General features: G+C 41.9%; 1 protein-coding gene across 6 annotated transcripts in view; it reads right to left on the bottom strand.

Annotated features, from left to right (window-relative positions):
* Window positions 1–16130, bottom strand: part of POGZ (pogo transposable element derived with ZNF domain) — a 64746-nt gene that overhangs the window by 36264 nt on the left and 12352 nt on the right. For 4 of the 6 annotated variants that reach the window (XM_053591958.1, XM_053591960.1, XM_053591961.1 and 1 more), the window contains exons 2-3: window positions 8826–8950; window positions 7574–7732 (exon numbers count right to left, since the gene is read on the bottom strand). In XM_053591958.1, the coding sequence (XP_053447933.1) occupies window positions 7574–7732; window positions 8826–8949 (283 nt within the window). In that variant the 5' untranslated portion in view covers window position 8950. The remainder of the gene's footprint in view (window positions 1–7573; window positions 7733–8825; window positions 8951–16130) is intronic. The other 2 variants (XM_053591963.1, XM_053591962.1) reach the window with 1 other exon arrangement.

Raw genomic sequence — 16130 nt, forward strand, 5'->3', positions numbered from 1 at the left:
ATATATGGTGCGAGGTACAGGTGCAATTTCATTCTTTTCCATATGGACAAAGTATCAAATTGTCTCTGTATCATTTGTTGAAAAAAACTATCCTTTTCCCCCCATTAAACTGTCTTAGCACCCTTGCTGAAAATCAATTAATTATAAAAATAAATGTTTATTTCTAGACTTTCACTTGTATTCCATTGTTCTATCCTTAAACCTATATATACCACACTCTCTCAAATACTATCACTTTGTAGTTAAATCAAAAATCATAAATTGTGAGGCCTCCAACTTTATTCTTCCTTATGTTCTTTCTGGTTATTCCTGACACTTTCCTATAAGCATTGTTTTTCATACATTGTCTTGTTCCTCAAAATAAATGTCTGAAAATTATTCTATCTAACCAGCACAGAAATTGGGCATCATGGTGTACTGAAATGTATTTTCCTGTATGCTTGGGTCTAACTGACTAGAAAAAGATTATTGTTATTTTTTAACCAACCCTAACATCCTCCATGGAAAAACACATATTTCAGAAAAAAGGACAAAATTGAACTCCTTCTTTACCTCATCACTTCTTTTTTAAAAAGCTATCTATATATAAAATATTATAAATTTAAATTGTAAACCATAATGGCAGAACAAGTACTCTTGAGCAGTGGTCCCCAACCTTTTTTGGCACCAGGCACTGGTTCAGAGGAGACATTTTTGCCACAAACTGGGGTGGGGGTGGGGCATTAAGATGTAGCCTAAATCCTTCACACACAGTTCATGGTCCCATGAGAAACTAATGCCACTACTGACATGACAGGCAGTGGAACTTAGGCAGTGATGCAAGTGATGGGAAGCTTTGCTAGCTTGCTCCGTACCCACTTCCTGCTATATGGCCTGGTTCCTAACAGGCTGCAGACCAGTACTAGTCCAAGGCCCTGGGGGCTGGGAACCACAGCCCTTGAGTATCCCATCCTGCTTAAAATTGGAACTGGAGAATTTTAAGTACTACCTATGTGATCCTGCTCTTTTCCAATCCCTGGCCTTCTTCCCAGAACTACTCTCCTGAATTTATGATTGCGTCTATCATTCTTTTGCCCCTCCCTCCTTTTTGGAAACAGGGTCTTTGCTCTGTTGCCAGGGCTCATTCTCATGCTCAACTAATCTTCCTGCCTCAGCCTTCCATGTAGCTGGGACTACATGCGGCTAATTTTTTTTAGAAGTTTTGCTTTACAGAGATAGTGTCTTGCTATGTTACTCAGGCTAGTTTTGAGCTCCAGGACTCAAGCAGTCCTTTTGACTCAGCCTCCCCAAAGTACGGGGATTACATGTATGAGCCACCACACCTGGCGCCTGCTTTTTTAAAAACTAGTTTAAAAAAAAACAAAAAAAACTAGTTTTAAGCTAGTTGTGATGGTTCATTCCTGTAATCCTAGCACTTTGGGAGGCCAAGGTGGGGATTCGTTGAGCTCAGGAGTTCAAGACCGGCCTAAAAAAGAGGCAGATGCTGTCTCTACTAAAAATAGAAAAACTAGCCAGGCCTTGTGACATGGGTTTATAGTCCTCACTACTCGGGAGGCTGAAGCAAAAGGATTGCTTTGAGCCTGAGTTTGAGGTTCCTATGAGCTAGGATGATACCAGGACACTCTACCCAGGGTGATGGAATTAGACTGTCCAACAGTTTTATTACATATTTTCCATAAGAAGGCCAGGTGCAGTGGCTCACACGTGTAATCCTAGGACTCTGGAAGGCCGAGGCGGGTGGACTGCCTGAGCTCACAGGTTCAAGGCCAGTCTGAGCCAGAGCCGAGACTTTGTCTCTAAAAATAGCTGGGCTTTGGAGCGGCCAACTATATCCCAGCTACTCAGGAAGCTGAGGCAAGAGAACTGCTAGAGCCCAAGAGCTGGAGGTTGCCATGAGCTATGACGCCACAGCACTCTACCAAGGATGACAAAGTTAGACTCTCCAAAAAACAAACACACATCGAAAAACCCATATTTTCTATACATAATAATTTCAGTAATATCTGTTTCTGAACTTTATTATAATGGCATAATATATCCATAAAACACAGTCACTTTTAAAATTCTTTCAGATTAATTTGCAAATACAAAGAATTAGGTTACAATTGCATTTGTTAGGTAGAGCACCTCTTTGTAACTGTGTCTCGCCCCCTAAGAGGTGTGCCATACCCCTAAAATTGTGTTCCTTAAGTGGGAGCACACCCAAATACAGTCATTTTATTCAACCTTATGTCTAGCAATGTGCTGTGCACAGTCATAATTTATTCATTTGTTTTTTTCTTTTGGAGACAGAGTCTTACTATGGCTATGGCAGTAAGTAAGAGTACCATGGTGTCACAGCTCACAGCAACCTCAAACTCTAGGGCTTCAGTGATTCTCTTACCTCAGCCTCCCAAATAGCTTGGACTACAGGTGCCCTCCACAACGCCTGGCTATTTTTTGTTGTTGTTGTTGTTGCAGTTGTCATTGCTGTTTTAGATGGCCCAGGCCGGGTTCAAATCCACCAGCCTCGGTTTACATGGCCAGTGCCGTAACCACTATGCCACGGTTGCCGCCAATAGTTATAATTTATTTATTTACACAGCCATATAATTATTTTATGCATTCATCATAATTTAATTATCCACTCTTCTATTGATGATCATTTGAGTTGTTTCTGTTTTTTTTTTTTTTTTTTTTTTTTGAGACCGAGTCTCAAGCTGCCACCCTGGGTAGAGTGCCATGGCGTCACAGCTCACAGCAACCTCAAACTGTTGGGCTTAAGCGATTCTCTTGCCTCAGCCTCCCAAATAGCTGGGACTACAGGTGTCCCCACAAAGCCCAGCTATTTTTTTTGTTGCAGTTGTCGTTGTTGTTTTTTAGCTGGCCTGGGCCAGGTTCGAACCCGCCAGCCTCAGTGTCTGTGGCCAGCGCACTACCCACTGAGCTATGGGCGCCACCTGTTTCTGGGTTTTTTGCTATTCCAAATATGTGGCTATGAACATTCTTAGACATATCTCCTTGCGCACATACATGTCCAAAGACTTCTCAGTGTACCAATAGAAGACCTGCTAGGTTACAGCATGTGCACATTTGCCTTTGCAAAATAATACAAAATCATTTTCCAAAGTGGTTAATACTTTATTTCCATGAACAGTATCTATATCCCTCTCCAATGCATGAAACTGTTAGATTTCTTTTTTTTTTTCTTAAGTTTTAGCAAGAAAAGGAAGGTTTATTAACTATACACAACTTTGAAGGGTACCAGCTGCTTCTTGAAAATCTAAAACATAAGCTTTCGGGTAGCTGCCCGGGTCCTTAGTTCTTGGGAGTGCTCTTGGTGGAAAAATGACCAGATGCCCCAAAGTAAGGCAAGCATGAAACAAAGTTCACTGAGAAAGAGGAGTTAGGTTTACAGAGGTTAAGAACCAGGTATAGGCTTACAGAGCAAAATATGCTCAGCATAGACAGCCCTCCACTGTCATGATCAACAAAAGGCAAAGAGGTCGAATTGTCAGATTTCTTAATTTTTGTCAATCTAGTAAAAATGGTGTAAAATGGTATCCTAGTGGAGTAGAAACCTGCATTTACCTGATTACTAAGGAAGCTGCACGTTTTTTCACACGGATTATGGGCCATTCTTATTTCTTGTTCTGTGAAATTCCTGTCCGTGCCTTTTGCCCATCTTTCTCTTGAGCTGCTTATTGTTTTATTATACATTCTTTATACTGGACACTAATTCTTTATAAAGTAGTTAATATATGCTGCAAACACCCTTCGGTGTGGGGCTTGTTGCCTCAGTTTTTTTTTTTAAATCATGTCTTTGACATAGTTCTATTTATCAACCTTAGGCTTATGGTTAGCTCTTTTTTGTATTTAAGAAATCTTTCTCTGTTCTGAGATAAAAGTCATTATTTTCTTCTAAAAGTTTTTTTTTTTTTTTTTAGACAAAGTCTCACTATGTCACCCTCAGTAGAGTGCTGTGGGGCTTGGCGCCTGTAGCTCAGCAACTAGGGCACCAGCCACATACACCAGAGCTGGCAGGTTTGAACTCAGCCTGGGCCTGCCAAACAGGGACAACTACGACCAAAAACTAGCTGGGCATTATGGCAGGCAACTGTAGTCCCAGCTACTTGGAAGGCTGAGGCAAGAGAATCACTTAAACAAGAATTTGAAGTTGTTGTGAGCTGTGATGCCACGGCACTCTACTGAGGGTGACACAGTGAGACTCTGTCTCAAAAAAAAAAAGTAGAGTGCCGTTATGTCACAGCTCACAGCAACCTCAAACTTTTTTTTATTATCATTATTAAATCACAGCTGTGTACATCAAACTCTTGGGCTTAAGCAATTCTCTTGACTCAGCCTCCCAAGTAGCTGGGACTATAGGTGCCTGCCACAACACCTGGCTATTTTTTTGTTGTAGTTGTCATTGTTGTTTAGTAGGCCCAGGTGGGGTTCGAACCCTCCGGCCTAGTGTATGTGGCCAGTGCCCTAACCACTGAACTATGGGCGCTGAGCCTGTCAACTAACTATACCTTAATAAGGCTGGGGTGGGGAACAAATACAATCTTCTTTGAGATCAAGAGTGAAGGAAATGTTTTTTGTCGAGAGAGTGCAAGGAAAATAAGAGAAATGGGAAAATTGTAAAGAAGTGCACAAAAAAAAAGAATAGTTTTCTAAAATATAATACTGGAGGAGGTAGATACCAAGAACCAGGGGCTAGACTGGTTTTAAAACTGGTTTAAAAGGAAAGTAGGAAATAGGGAGAAAAAAAGAAAACTTTTTTACTTTAGTCTGAAGAACCTAGTCCAGTAAGTGGAACAATACTGAACTGCTTCGAAGTTACTCTCCTTTGCTCTGTTATTAATGTAGTAAATGGACACTATACCATAACATACCAAAACAACTATACTAAAGGTTTAAAGGGAAACTTGTTGTAACAGGGAGTATTTCTTGTTCACTCTATTCTGAAGTCTCATCCTTCAGTTAGACTAACATTTCAGTAGTATCTGATGAAAAAATTACAGAATTGGGGCGGCGCCTGTAGCTCAGTTGGTAAGGCGCCGGCCCCATATACCGAGGGTGGCGGGTTCAAACCCAGCCCCGGCCAAACTGCAACCAAAAAATGGCCGGGCGTTGTGGCAGGCGCCTGTGGTCCCAGATGCTCGGGAGGCTGAGGCAAGAGAATCGCTTAAGCCCAGGAGTTGGAGGTTGCTGTGAGCTGTGTGAGGCCACGGCACTCTACAGAGGGCCATAGAGTGAGACTCTGTCTCTACAAAAAAAAAAAAAAAAAGAAAAAGAAAAAATTACAGAATTGTATGTATTACACATACACAAAAAGCAAAGCAAGACAAATTGGACCACTTAATTTATGTTTATGCATGAAATTTTTTGGAACATACAAAAGACTAGTCTCCCTTTTTTCTTTCATAAACATGGATTATGGATTAACATTTTAATTTAAATACTACAGGCTTTGCAATAAAATGTATACATTTTTAATAAAAAACTGGCCCTCTGCAAGCTCAGGAATGAAGGGTCCATTCAAGGAATCAAGACCAGGTCATCTCAGCTTGTCATGAGATGCTCAGACACCTGAGACTGGGCCTTGGAACACTCGGATCAAAGAAAAGTTTAACTAAACTGGTTGCTAACAGAACTTTGACAGTCTTAACAGAAACATGGGAAAGCAGTATAAATAATACAATAGAAAAAAAAAATACAATGGAAATATCACAAGCTTTGAAGTCCAAATAATTCAAATCCAGTTTAGTCACTTATCAACTATTAAGTTATTATTTTATTTATTTAGTTTTTTGAGACAGAGTCTTACTATGTTGCCCTGGGTAGAGAGCTGTGGCGTCACAGCTCACAGCAACCTCAAATTCTTGGGCTCAGAGATTCTCTTGCCTCAGCCTCAGTAGCTGTTGACTATAGGCACCTGCCACAACACCTTGCTCTTTTTTTTTTTGTTAAAGATGTCATTGTTGTTTAGCTGGCCTGGGCTGGGTTTGAACCCACCAGCCTCGGTGTATGTGGCTGGTGCCCTACCCATTGAGCTATGGGCACCACCCAATTTATTTATTTTTTGATAGAAAGTCTTACTGTACTGCCCAGGCTTAAGTGCTGTTGCATAATAGCTCACAGCAACCTCAAAGTCCTTGGTTCAGGTGGTGAACTTGAACTTCAACCTCAAACTCCTGCCTCAGCCTCCTAAGTAGCTACAGGTACCTGCCACACTGCTCTACTACTCTTAGTAGAAATGAGGTGTCACTTTTGGTCAGGCTGGTCTCAAACTCCTGAGCTCAGGCTATCCATTTGCCATGGCCTCCAGAGTGCTAGGACTACAGGCTATTTCATAAATTATTAGTCACTTAAACAAATCATTCAGACTCTCTAGGCCTGAGTTTTCACATCTACAAAAGGAGAGGATTCGCTACATAACTGGACACTAACCTTTATATATACGAGGGTCTTTTTTTTTGAGACAGAGTCTCACTTTGTCACCCTTGGTAGAGTGCTTTGGTGTCACAGCTCACAGTAACCTCAAACTCCTGGTCTCAAGCGATTCTCCTGCCTTTGCCTCCCAAGTAGCTGGGATTACAGGCACCTGCCACAACGTCTGACTATTTTTTGGTTGCAGTCATCATTGTTGTTTGTCAGGCTCAGGCTGGATTGGAACCCACCAGCTCTGGTGTATGTGGTGCCACTGAGCTACAGGCCTGAGCCATGCCCAGCTATTTTTAGAGACCAGGTTTTGCTCTGGCTCAGGCTGGTCTCAAATCTGTGAAAGGCAATCTACCTGCCTTGGCCTCCAAGTAGGGATTACAGGCATGAGCTACCACACCCGGCCTCCCAATTTTTTTTCTTTTCCAGTTTTTTCTATGATGCACATTATTCTTACAGTGATAAAGCTATTTTTAAAGGAAAAATATAAAATAATTAACAAGTCTCTTGCAGCAATGCAATGATTCTATCAAAGTGCCTATTTTAGTCATGAATCTTGAAATATAACTTGCCAATAACTCATCTTCAGTGTATAGAAACAGTCATCAGAAATAAAATAGAAACCACTACTCTGTAGCCTCTCTACTCAATAAATACACTAAAAACACTACTATTCTTTCAGCATTTTCTTCATGTGGACAACATCCCTGTCCTATGTTCCATTCCCACACCCAGAAACCTATAACCAAACGAATCTGCCAGAGAAAATACAGAACAAAACTGCCCTGGGAAAACTCTTACCAGACTGAAGGGGCTCTTCTAATTAAAGAAACAAAACAACCAACAAACCAAACAAAAAAGCCCCAATCTCTATAATAGGAATTTGGGGTTTACATTTTCTCTCCTAGAAATTATCAGTAGCAAGAGTCTGCTGCCCTCTGACCTGAAACACCACCATCAATTCAGCACTAACTTAACAGGAATAGCACTACCTACAGAATCACTTCCATTTGATAGAGTTACTAAATTCACTCTCCAACTAGTAGAACCATGTCAGTACCTAACTAAACAGGTACTGATGTCCCTAAGACCTCTTTTATTCTCTTACCCTCTAGCCCAGGAACGATTTCCCAAGAATCCCACTTACCATTGTTGTTGGCAATTAGTGTGACAAGAGTCTTCTTTGTACTGTCGCTGTTCTGTGCCCCGCTGCTACTAACGGTGGTAGATGTAGAAATGTGCCCAGCAACAGAAGCATGGGCAGCGATGGGCACTGGAGCCGAGACTGGCTGTTGGCTCACAGAAACTGTGGGGAAGGGGAGGCACAGTCACTCGGGAGACAGGGACAGATGATACTAAAGGATACTGCTCTAACCTTCCCTTTCCATCTTATTGTGGGTCTCGATAGCCAGAAAGTTTCCTGTTCTATTCATAAATCCAACTGTTCATCTGATTTTCCTTCCTACCGATCCTTTAGTCCACCACTTAGACACAATCGTTCTGTATCTCAAATCTCCTAGTTAATTGAAGTTTCATCACTGAGCCCACAGAATCAGGATTTTAATGTTTAGTTTATACAGCACTAGCAAACTTCTAGGACTCAAAGGTTTATTATCACCACTACTGGTATGCATGCACATTAAGCCCTTCACAAGACCCTGAACTGTGTCCCGTTTCAGCCTAAACCAATGCTATCTTTAGGTCTCAAGGCAGGGAAGATAAAAATAGAGAGCAACTGGTACAATTTAGAGGAGAAAAACAACTTCCGCCCACATTCTGTTGCAGTTTGGCCGGGGCTGAGCTTGAACCTGCCACCCTCGACATATGGGGCCGGTGCCCCACCCACTGAGCCACAGGCACCGCCCGTGCCCACATTCTGAATCCAGGGCAATCTAGAATTTGACCTCGCAATATCACCTTAATGAAAGAAAAGCTAACAAGCCTAGATCTATAAACTGTTCATGAAGGCAGACACAAAGCAATTTCTACTTCGCTCACAAAGGAAATCAAGTTAAAAAAAAAAAACAAATCCAAAATATCAAAAATAATAAACAAGACTATAGGAATCGTTTTGACTGGGTACACTGCCACACACCACCACTTTGAATTCTTGCTCATGCATAATTTGGTAAGGACTGGTAGGTATTTGATAAACACTGGTTAATCCAACTTCTTGATGTTTCTAATAAATTAAGTATATTGTTTATAGCATTATTGATACGGAAACTGAGATTTTCACAGGCCAAAAAGCATGGGAAAAGAAGGTAGCACCAGTGCCACGATGACAAATCCATCACTGGATTCTTAAAGTCCTTTTCCATTTAACACTTTCTGAACCAAAATGTCATTCAACTTCATTAATTCAAGTAACAATCTAAGATCAGAATAGCTTCTGTTACCTGTAGTAGTTTTATCCACTGAATTATAATCTTCAACTACAGAGTCTTCAATGACATCACTGATTTTCTGCCATGGCTCCAACTCTTCCTCCTCACATTCCATGAACAGGTCGGTGTCCGCCATGCTACAAGAAAAAAGTTTAAGTAAGATACTGACCTAAGAATAAGAGAAATAATGAAGAGAACTTAAAAGGTACAAAACATACAGTTAGATATAAATAAAAAATTCACTGTTTGGCTCAGCACCCATAGCCCAGTGGTTAGAGCATCACACCAACCACATACATTGGGGCTGGCGGGTTTGAACCTGGCCGGGCTAGCTAAACAACAATGACAACAACAACAAAAAAATAGCCGGGTGTTGTGACAGGTGCCTGTAGTCCCAGCTACTGGGGAGGCTGAGGCAAAAGAATCACTTAAGTCCAAGAGTTAGGCTTGGTGCCTGTGGCTCAAGCAGCTAAGGTGCCAGCCACATACATCTGAGCTGACAGGTTTGAATCCAGCCCGGGCCTGCCAAACAACGACGGCTGTAACCAAAAAATAGCCAGGCATTGTGGCTGGCACATTTGGTCCCAGCTACTTGGGAGGTGGAGGCAGAAGAATTGCTTGAGCTCAGGAGTTGAAGGTTGCTGTGAGCTATGATGTTACAGCACTCTACCCAAGGAGACAGCCTGAGGCTCTGTCTCAAAAAAAAAAAAAAAAAAAAGCCCAAGAGTTAGAGGCTGCTGTGAGCTGTGATGCTCACAGCGCTCTACTGAGGGTGACACAGTGAGACTCTGTCTCCAAAAAAAAAAAAAAATTCACTGATAGGAGAGTAGGGTGACTATAGCTAAACAGAAACATAATATAATAGGGAGATGGACACTCCAAGTATCCTGAATTGATCACTACACATTATATACATGTAACAAAATTTCTTATGCACCCCATAAATTTGTACCAAAAAAGGAGAAACAGTTTTACACATAATACAGAATCAGATCCTTGACCACCCCCTTGGACTCCTTCTAACACTTCCCCTGGCATTCCCCATGTCTAAGGATTCAGATTACAACTTTTATTCTTGAATATCAGAAACCATTTCACAAAATATGAATATTTATAATTTGCTTTTTTGAGACAGAGTCTCACTCTGTGCCCTGGGTAGAGTGCCATGGTGTCACAACTCACAGCAATCTCAAACTCTTGAGCTCAAGTGATTCTCTTGCCTCATCCTCCCAAGTAGCTGGGATTATAGGTGCCAGCCACAACATCTGGCTATTTTAGTAGAGACAGGTTCTGGCTCTGGCTCAGACTGGTCTTGAACTCTTGAGCTCAGGCAACCCACCCGACTTGGCCTCCCAGAGTGCTTGGATTACAGGCATGAGCTACCGCACCCAGCCATGTGCTCATTTAAATTTTGCATCTAAGATGAGAACCTCACTTGTTATACTCTACTCCTAGCCCTATTACCTATTCTAATGTAGGCAATTCTGGAAGCTATACCGCCATAATTTAGAGTCAATCTTTAAGGGTGGCACCTGTGGCTCAGTGGGTAGGATGCTGGCCCCATATACTGAGGATAGCAGATTTGAACCCAGCCCCAGCCAAACTACAGTAGAATAGTGGCCGGGGATTGTGGCAGGCACCTGTAGTCCCAGCTACTCAGGAGGCTGAGGCAAGAGAATCGCTTAAGCCCAGGAGTTGGAGGTTGCCATGAGCTGTGATGCCACAGCACTCTACCAAGGGCAATAAAGTGAGACTCTGTCTCTAAAAAAAAATAAATAAATAAGAGTCAACCTTTAATTTGAAAACAAATAGTTCTGTTTCATGTCTAAGTTATATGACTCTTAAAAATAAAGTCTAGGTGGCTCCTGTAGCTCAGTGGTTATGGTGCCAGCTATATACACAGAGGCTGGCAGGTTTGAACTCAGCCTGGGCCAGCTAAAAACAATGACAACTGCAATGAAAACAATAGCTGGATATTGTGGCAGGCACTGTGGTCCCAGCTACTTGGGAGGCTGAGGCTTAAGCCCAGGAGGTTGAGGTTGCTGTGAGTTGTGATACCACGGCACTCTACCCAGGGCGACAGCTTGAGACTCTTGTCTTAATAATAGTAATATAAAGTCTGCATCCTTGCACTGTAAGCAAACAGAGCTGTTGCTATTCTATCCTCCAAATTTAAGCTAAGGGTCAGTTTGTTTTGGAATGGGAGTAGCGTTACTGCTCAATGTTCAAACAAAAGTTTTACTGCAAAGATTCTCAGCATCCTTAGTATCTCAGTAATTTTTCTCATCCATAAGCCAAACCCCAAACCAACTTAAAACCATTCTGCTAATTAAGTAGTCAGGTCCCATACAACTTGATAGTATTTTGCAAAATACCCAACAGATGGCACTGTTTCCTTAGAAAATTCAAAATATCCACAATGCCCCAGTGAGTCTGCCAGGGGCAGTTTGGGAACCACGGAAGTAATTTAACTTGATTCTAATTGGTCTCTGATCTTCCATTCTTTCACTTTCTTTCTCTTCTCTCTCTTTTTTTTTTGTAGTCTTTGGCCCAGTGCCAGATTTGAACCTGGAGGTCCCACTCCTTGAGCCACAGGGGCCACCCTCCTTTTTTCTTTTCTTCAGATGGACACTCACTGTGTTGCCCAGCTAGAGTGCTGTGGTGTCAGCCTATCTCACAGCAACCTCAAACTCCTGGGCTCAAGCAATCCTTCTGCCTTAGCCTCCTGAGTAGTTGGGACTACAAGTGCCACCACAACACCCAGCTAGTTTTTCTAGTTTTAGTGGAAACAGAGTCTCACTCTTGCTCATGATGGTCTCCAACTCCTGAGCTCAAGGGATCCTCCTGCCGTGGCCTCCCAGAATGCTAGGATTATAGGTGTGAGCCACCCACAGTATTTCTGTCTTTCTAAACCAAAACCAAAACCAAAACCACAAAGGAGGTGAGAGAAAAAAAAGATCTAAGAGATCAACTTAAGGTTTTTTGTTTCTTTTTTGTTTTGAGACAGAGTCTCAAGCTGTCACCCTGGGTACTGTGCTGTAGCATCATAGCTCACAACAACCCCTAACTCTTGGGTTCAAGCGATACTCTTGCCTCAGTTTTTCTATTTTTAGTAGAGACGAGGTCTCGCTTTTTGCTCAGGCTGGTCTCAGACTCATGAGCTCAGGTAATCCACCCACCTCGGCCTCCCAGAGTGCTAGGATTACAGGCATGAGCCACCATGCCCAGCCAAAGTTCTTTATTTCATGTTTAACTTATAAATATACAAGACAAAGCTAGCCAGAAATTGGAATAAAATGAACCCAAATCCGTATCGGAGGATTCTTCGAGCTAAAGACCACAAAACACCCCTACCCCTGGTCTACTTCCACTAAAAAAATGACATTCTATTTTTTTTTTTTTTTTTTTAATTTGGCCGGGGCTGGGTTTTTGAACCCGCCACCTCCGGCATATGGGACCGGTGCCCTACCCGCTGAGCCACAGGTGCCGCCCAAAAAATGACATTCTAAATGTTTTTTTCCACCTACTTAATTTTACTCCACTGTTCCTTGCTTTGTACCTTCTTGGCGCTCAGAATCAACAGATGATTAATGTATAAGTATCAAACACTCAGAATGATGACTATAAACTGTGGATAACCTCTGCAAGATGTTTTTAAGGATCTTCCTTCAGTCTCGAACAGTTACAAACTCTCCACACATTATGTAGACAACTTTCCTTGGGAATAAGTAGAGCTATCTGAATGCAAATGGTGGTTCTCAATGCCATGCCAGTAGTTATTTTAATAGCATATTCAAAAGGCTGACCTTTTAGCTCAAGAACTTATAACATCCTAAGAAACTGAGTTATATTTTATTTTGTGAAATAGTAAGTTTTAATAAGAATACTGAAAATTTCTTCCATCTGACCATGAAAGTAAAATTATATTATTCCTCCCATAAAAAAAAGGTTTCAAGAAACTGAAATAACTCAACAGGGTAGGTTTGAAAAATCGGCAAAGAAAGATGCTTATTTCCTAACTACTTTTTCAATCAAGTGAGAAAAATAACTCTTTTCCTCAGGGATAAGTACTGCTAAGACATACAACCAAAGTAGCCAACGTTAACCAAAGTAGCCAACGTTAATTAAAAGATTAAAAATGAAAAAAAAAAAAAATCCAGCTCATCAGGAAGTATTTTTCCTTTTTTTTGTTTTTTGGGGTTTTTTGCACTGCAGAAAATGGAATTAACCAATAAGGCTTTTCAACTCAGAAAACAAATTTAAGACTGCTTACTGAGCATATTTCATAGACTTACACTCAAAACATTTCTGAAAGTTTTTCTTTCATTCTTGTTTTTTTTTTTTAAGCCAGAGTCTCACTTTGTCACTCTTGGTGGAGGTGCTGTGGCTTGGTGTCACGGCTGACAGCAACCTCAAACTCTTGGGTTCAAGAGATCTTGTATCAGGCTCCCAAGTAGCTGGGACTACAGGCACCTACAACATCTGGCCTATTTTTTTTTTTTTTTTTTTAGAGAGATGGGGTCTTGCTTTGGCTCAGCCTGGTCTTGAACTCCTGAGCTCAGGAGAACCACCCACCTCTGGCTCCCAAAGTGCTAGGATTACAGGAGTGAGCCACCAACCCTGGCCCTCAGACCAAGTTTTTCAAACACCGAGTCCTTGATTCTGACCCAGAATCTGTCATCTCAGAATATGACCAATTCCTTTCACTTTCTTAGAATCTATAGCTCGAAGGTCAAAAACATGGGCTATGCCACAGCAGAGAAGTCAACTTAAATGCCTGGAAACCTTAAGAAATGGAAAATGCAAATTTAACATCCTTCTAGTTTTCCAGTTATCAAAAAGATACCTTCACTAAAATGATGAAACACTGTCTTTAATACTTCTACCACAATGCTCAAGAAACACTCTCATTCTGTGGTCTTTCAAGTGATCCATGTCACATAGTCCCCTTTCCCCTATTTTTGATCAAAGACAAAAAATACTGAATATGAAGTAGCAAATGTACAGATCCTCAACTATCATTCCACTCATATTTAACCTCTTTTGTTGCATGAATCGGGTGCCAGAGGAAAAAATCTGCATTCAAATGTCTGAAAGGGAGGAGGCAGTTGCTCGCTCCAGCATACAGCAACCTCAGTTTATTTCTTACAAGTTTATATACTCTTAACAACACTAAGTTCTGCACGTACATATTCGAATAATAATACTAATTGGCAGCCAAGGGTTTATATGATAAGAGTACAAAGAAGCTAGGGGTGGCGCCTGTGGCTCAGTGAGTAGGGCGCCGGCCCCATATGCCGAGGGTGGCGGGTTCAAACCCAGCCCCGGCCAAACTGCAACAAAAAAATAGCCGGGTGCTGTGGCGGGCACCTGTAGTCCCAGCTACTCGGGAGGCTGAGGCAAGAGAATCGCTTCAGCCCAGGAGCTGGAGGTTGCTGTGAGCTGTGTGATGCCACGGCACTCTACCAAGGGCCATAAAGTGAGACTCTGTCTCTACAAAAAAAAAAAAGAAAAAAAAAAAAAAAGAGTACAAAGAAGCCATGCAGAGCGACCACAAACACTTATTCAGCCGTCTGTCTGAGAAAACAGGTGCATTATGTAACTGAAATGCTCATCAACTTATCTTGTTTTCCACTTCCAAGGTCCCTTCCAGGACATTCCATAGACAGCCAGACTGTTTGCAGAGTTTGCCTCCCGTTTGACTAGTTTGCTAATCAGCTCAGAGGGTCTTAAAGGAACATCCCTTCATATGGACTCTAAGAAACCTTCTTTAAACATAAGTCAATGGCACTTGAAGTTACATTGAGGCTATACTCTTTTTATACCAAACCTTTAAATTAAATTCTCAAAAGAAAAAGAATAAAACTGGAAAAATTTCCCCCTTTCTTCCCTACGTTTTGCTGTAAAGGATAGATGTACTCATAGGTTTGGAGACTCAACACATCTAAAAAAAAATTATGCTGGCACTCAATCCTTATTTATTTATTATTTTTTGAGACAAGAGTCTTACTATGTTGCCCTCAGTGGAGTGCTATGGCATCACGGCTTACAGCAATCTAAAACTCTTGGGCTTCAGCAATTCTCTTGCCTCAGCCTCCCAAGTAGCTGGGACTACAGGCGCCCACCACAATGCCCTGCTACTTTTTGTTGCAGTTGTCATTGTTGTTTAGCTAGCCCAGGCTGGTTTCAAACCCGCCAGCCTCGGTATATGTGGCTGGCACATAACCACTGTGCTACAGGCGTTGAGACCATATATATATATATTGTGTGTGTGTGTGTGTTTTGGCCAGGGCTGGGTTTGAACCCGCCACCTCCGGCATATGGGACCAGTGCCCTACTCCCAGCTATTTTTAAGAGATGAGGTCTTGCTCTGGCTCAGGCTGGTCTCGAACTCATGAGCTCAGGCAATCCACCCGCCTTGGCCTCCAAGTGCTGGGATTACAGGCGTGAGCCACCACACCTGGCCCTTGTCTATTATTTTTAATGATATGTAAATTTTAATCAAATAAATACAAAAGCAGTCAGACATGTATCCATCATTCAGTTACAAAAATTATCAACTAGGCTTGGCACCCCTAGCACCGTGGTTACAGCACCAGCCACATACAACAGGCGTCTGTAAACCTAGCACTCTAGGAGGCCGAGGAGTGTGGATTGCCTGAGGTCAGAGTTCAAGACCAGACTGAGCAAGAGCTAGGCCCCATCTGCACTAAAAATAGAAAAATTAGCCAGGGCTAAGAGTGGTGGCTCATGCCTGTAATCTTAGAACTCTGGGAGGCTGGGTGGATTGCCTGAGCCAGAGCAAGACCGCTTCTCTAAAAAAAAAAAAAAAAAAGTAGCCCAGGCTATGGTGGGCGCCTGTAGTCCCAGCTACTCGGGAGGCTGAGATAAGAGAATCGCTTGAGCCCAAGAGTTTGAGGTTGCTGTGAGCTATGACGCAATAGCACTCTACCAAGGGCAACAAAGTGAGACTCTTGTCTCCAAAAATAAAAAGAAAAAAGAAAAAGAAAAAAAAAATTAGCTGGATGTCTGTAATCTCAGCTACTCAGGAAGCTAAGGCAAGAGGATCACTAGAGCCCAAGAGTTTGGGGTTACTGTGAGCTATGATACCATAGCACTTCAGCCAGGGTGACAGAGTGAGATTCTGTCTCAATAAATACATACATACATACATACATACATACATACATACATAGTTGGTTTAGTAGCATTACCCCAAAGTTACCAATAAGCTTGTTCTTAAACTATCATCATATCATAGGTATGTTTTAATCCATGCAGTTATCTTTATTGATACTCAGAATGTCCTACTTTGGC

Source organism: Nycticebus coucang, chromosome 5 (genome assembly GCF_027406575.1).
Source record: "Nycticebus coucang isolate mNycCou1 chromosome 5, mNycCou1.pri, whole genome shotgun sequence".
Taxonomy (NCBI): domain Eukaryota; kingdom Metazoa; phylum Chordata; class Mammalia; order Primates; family Lorisidae; genus Nycticebus; species Nycticebus coucang.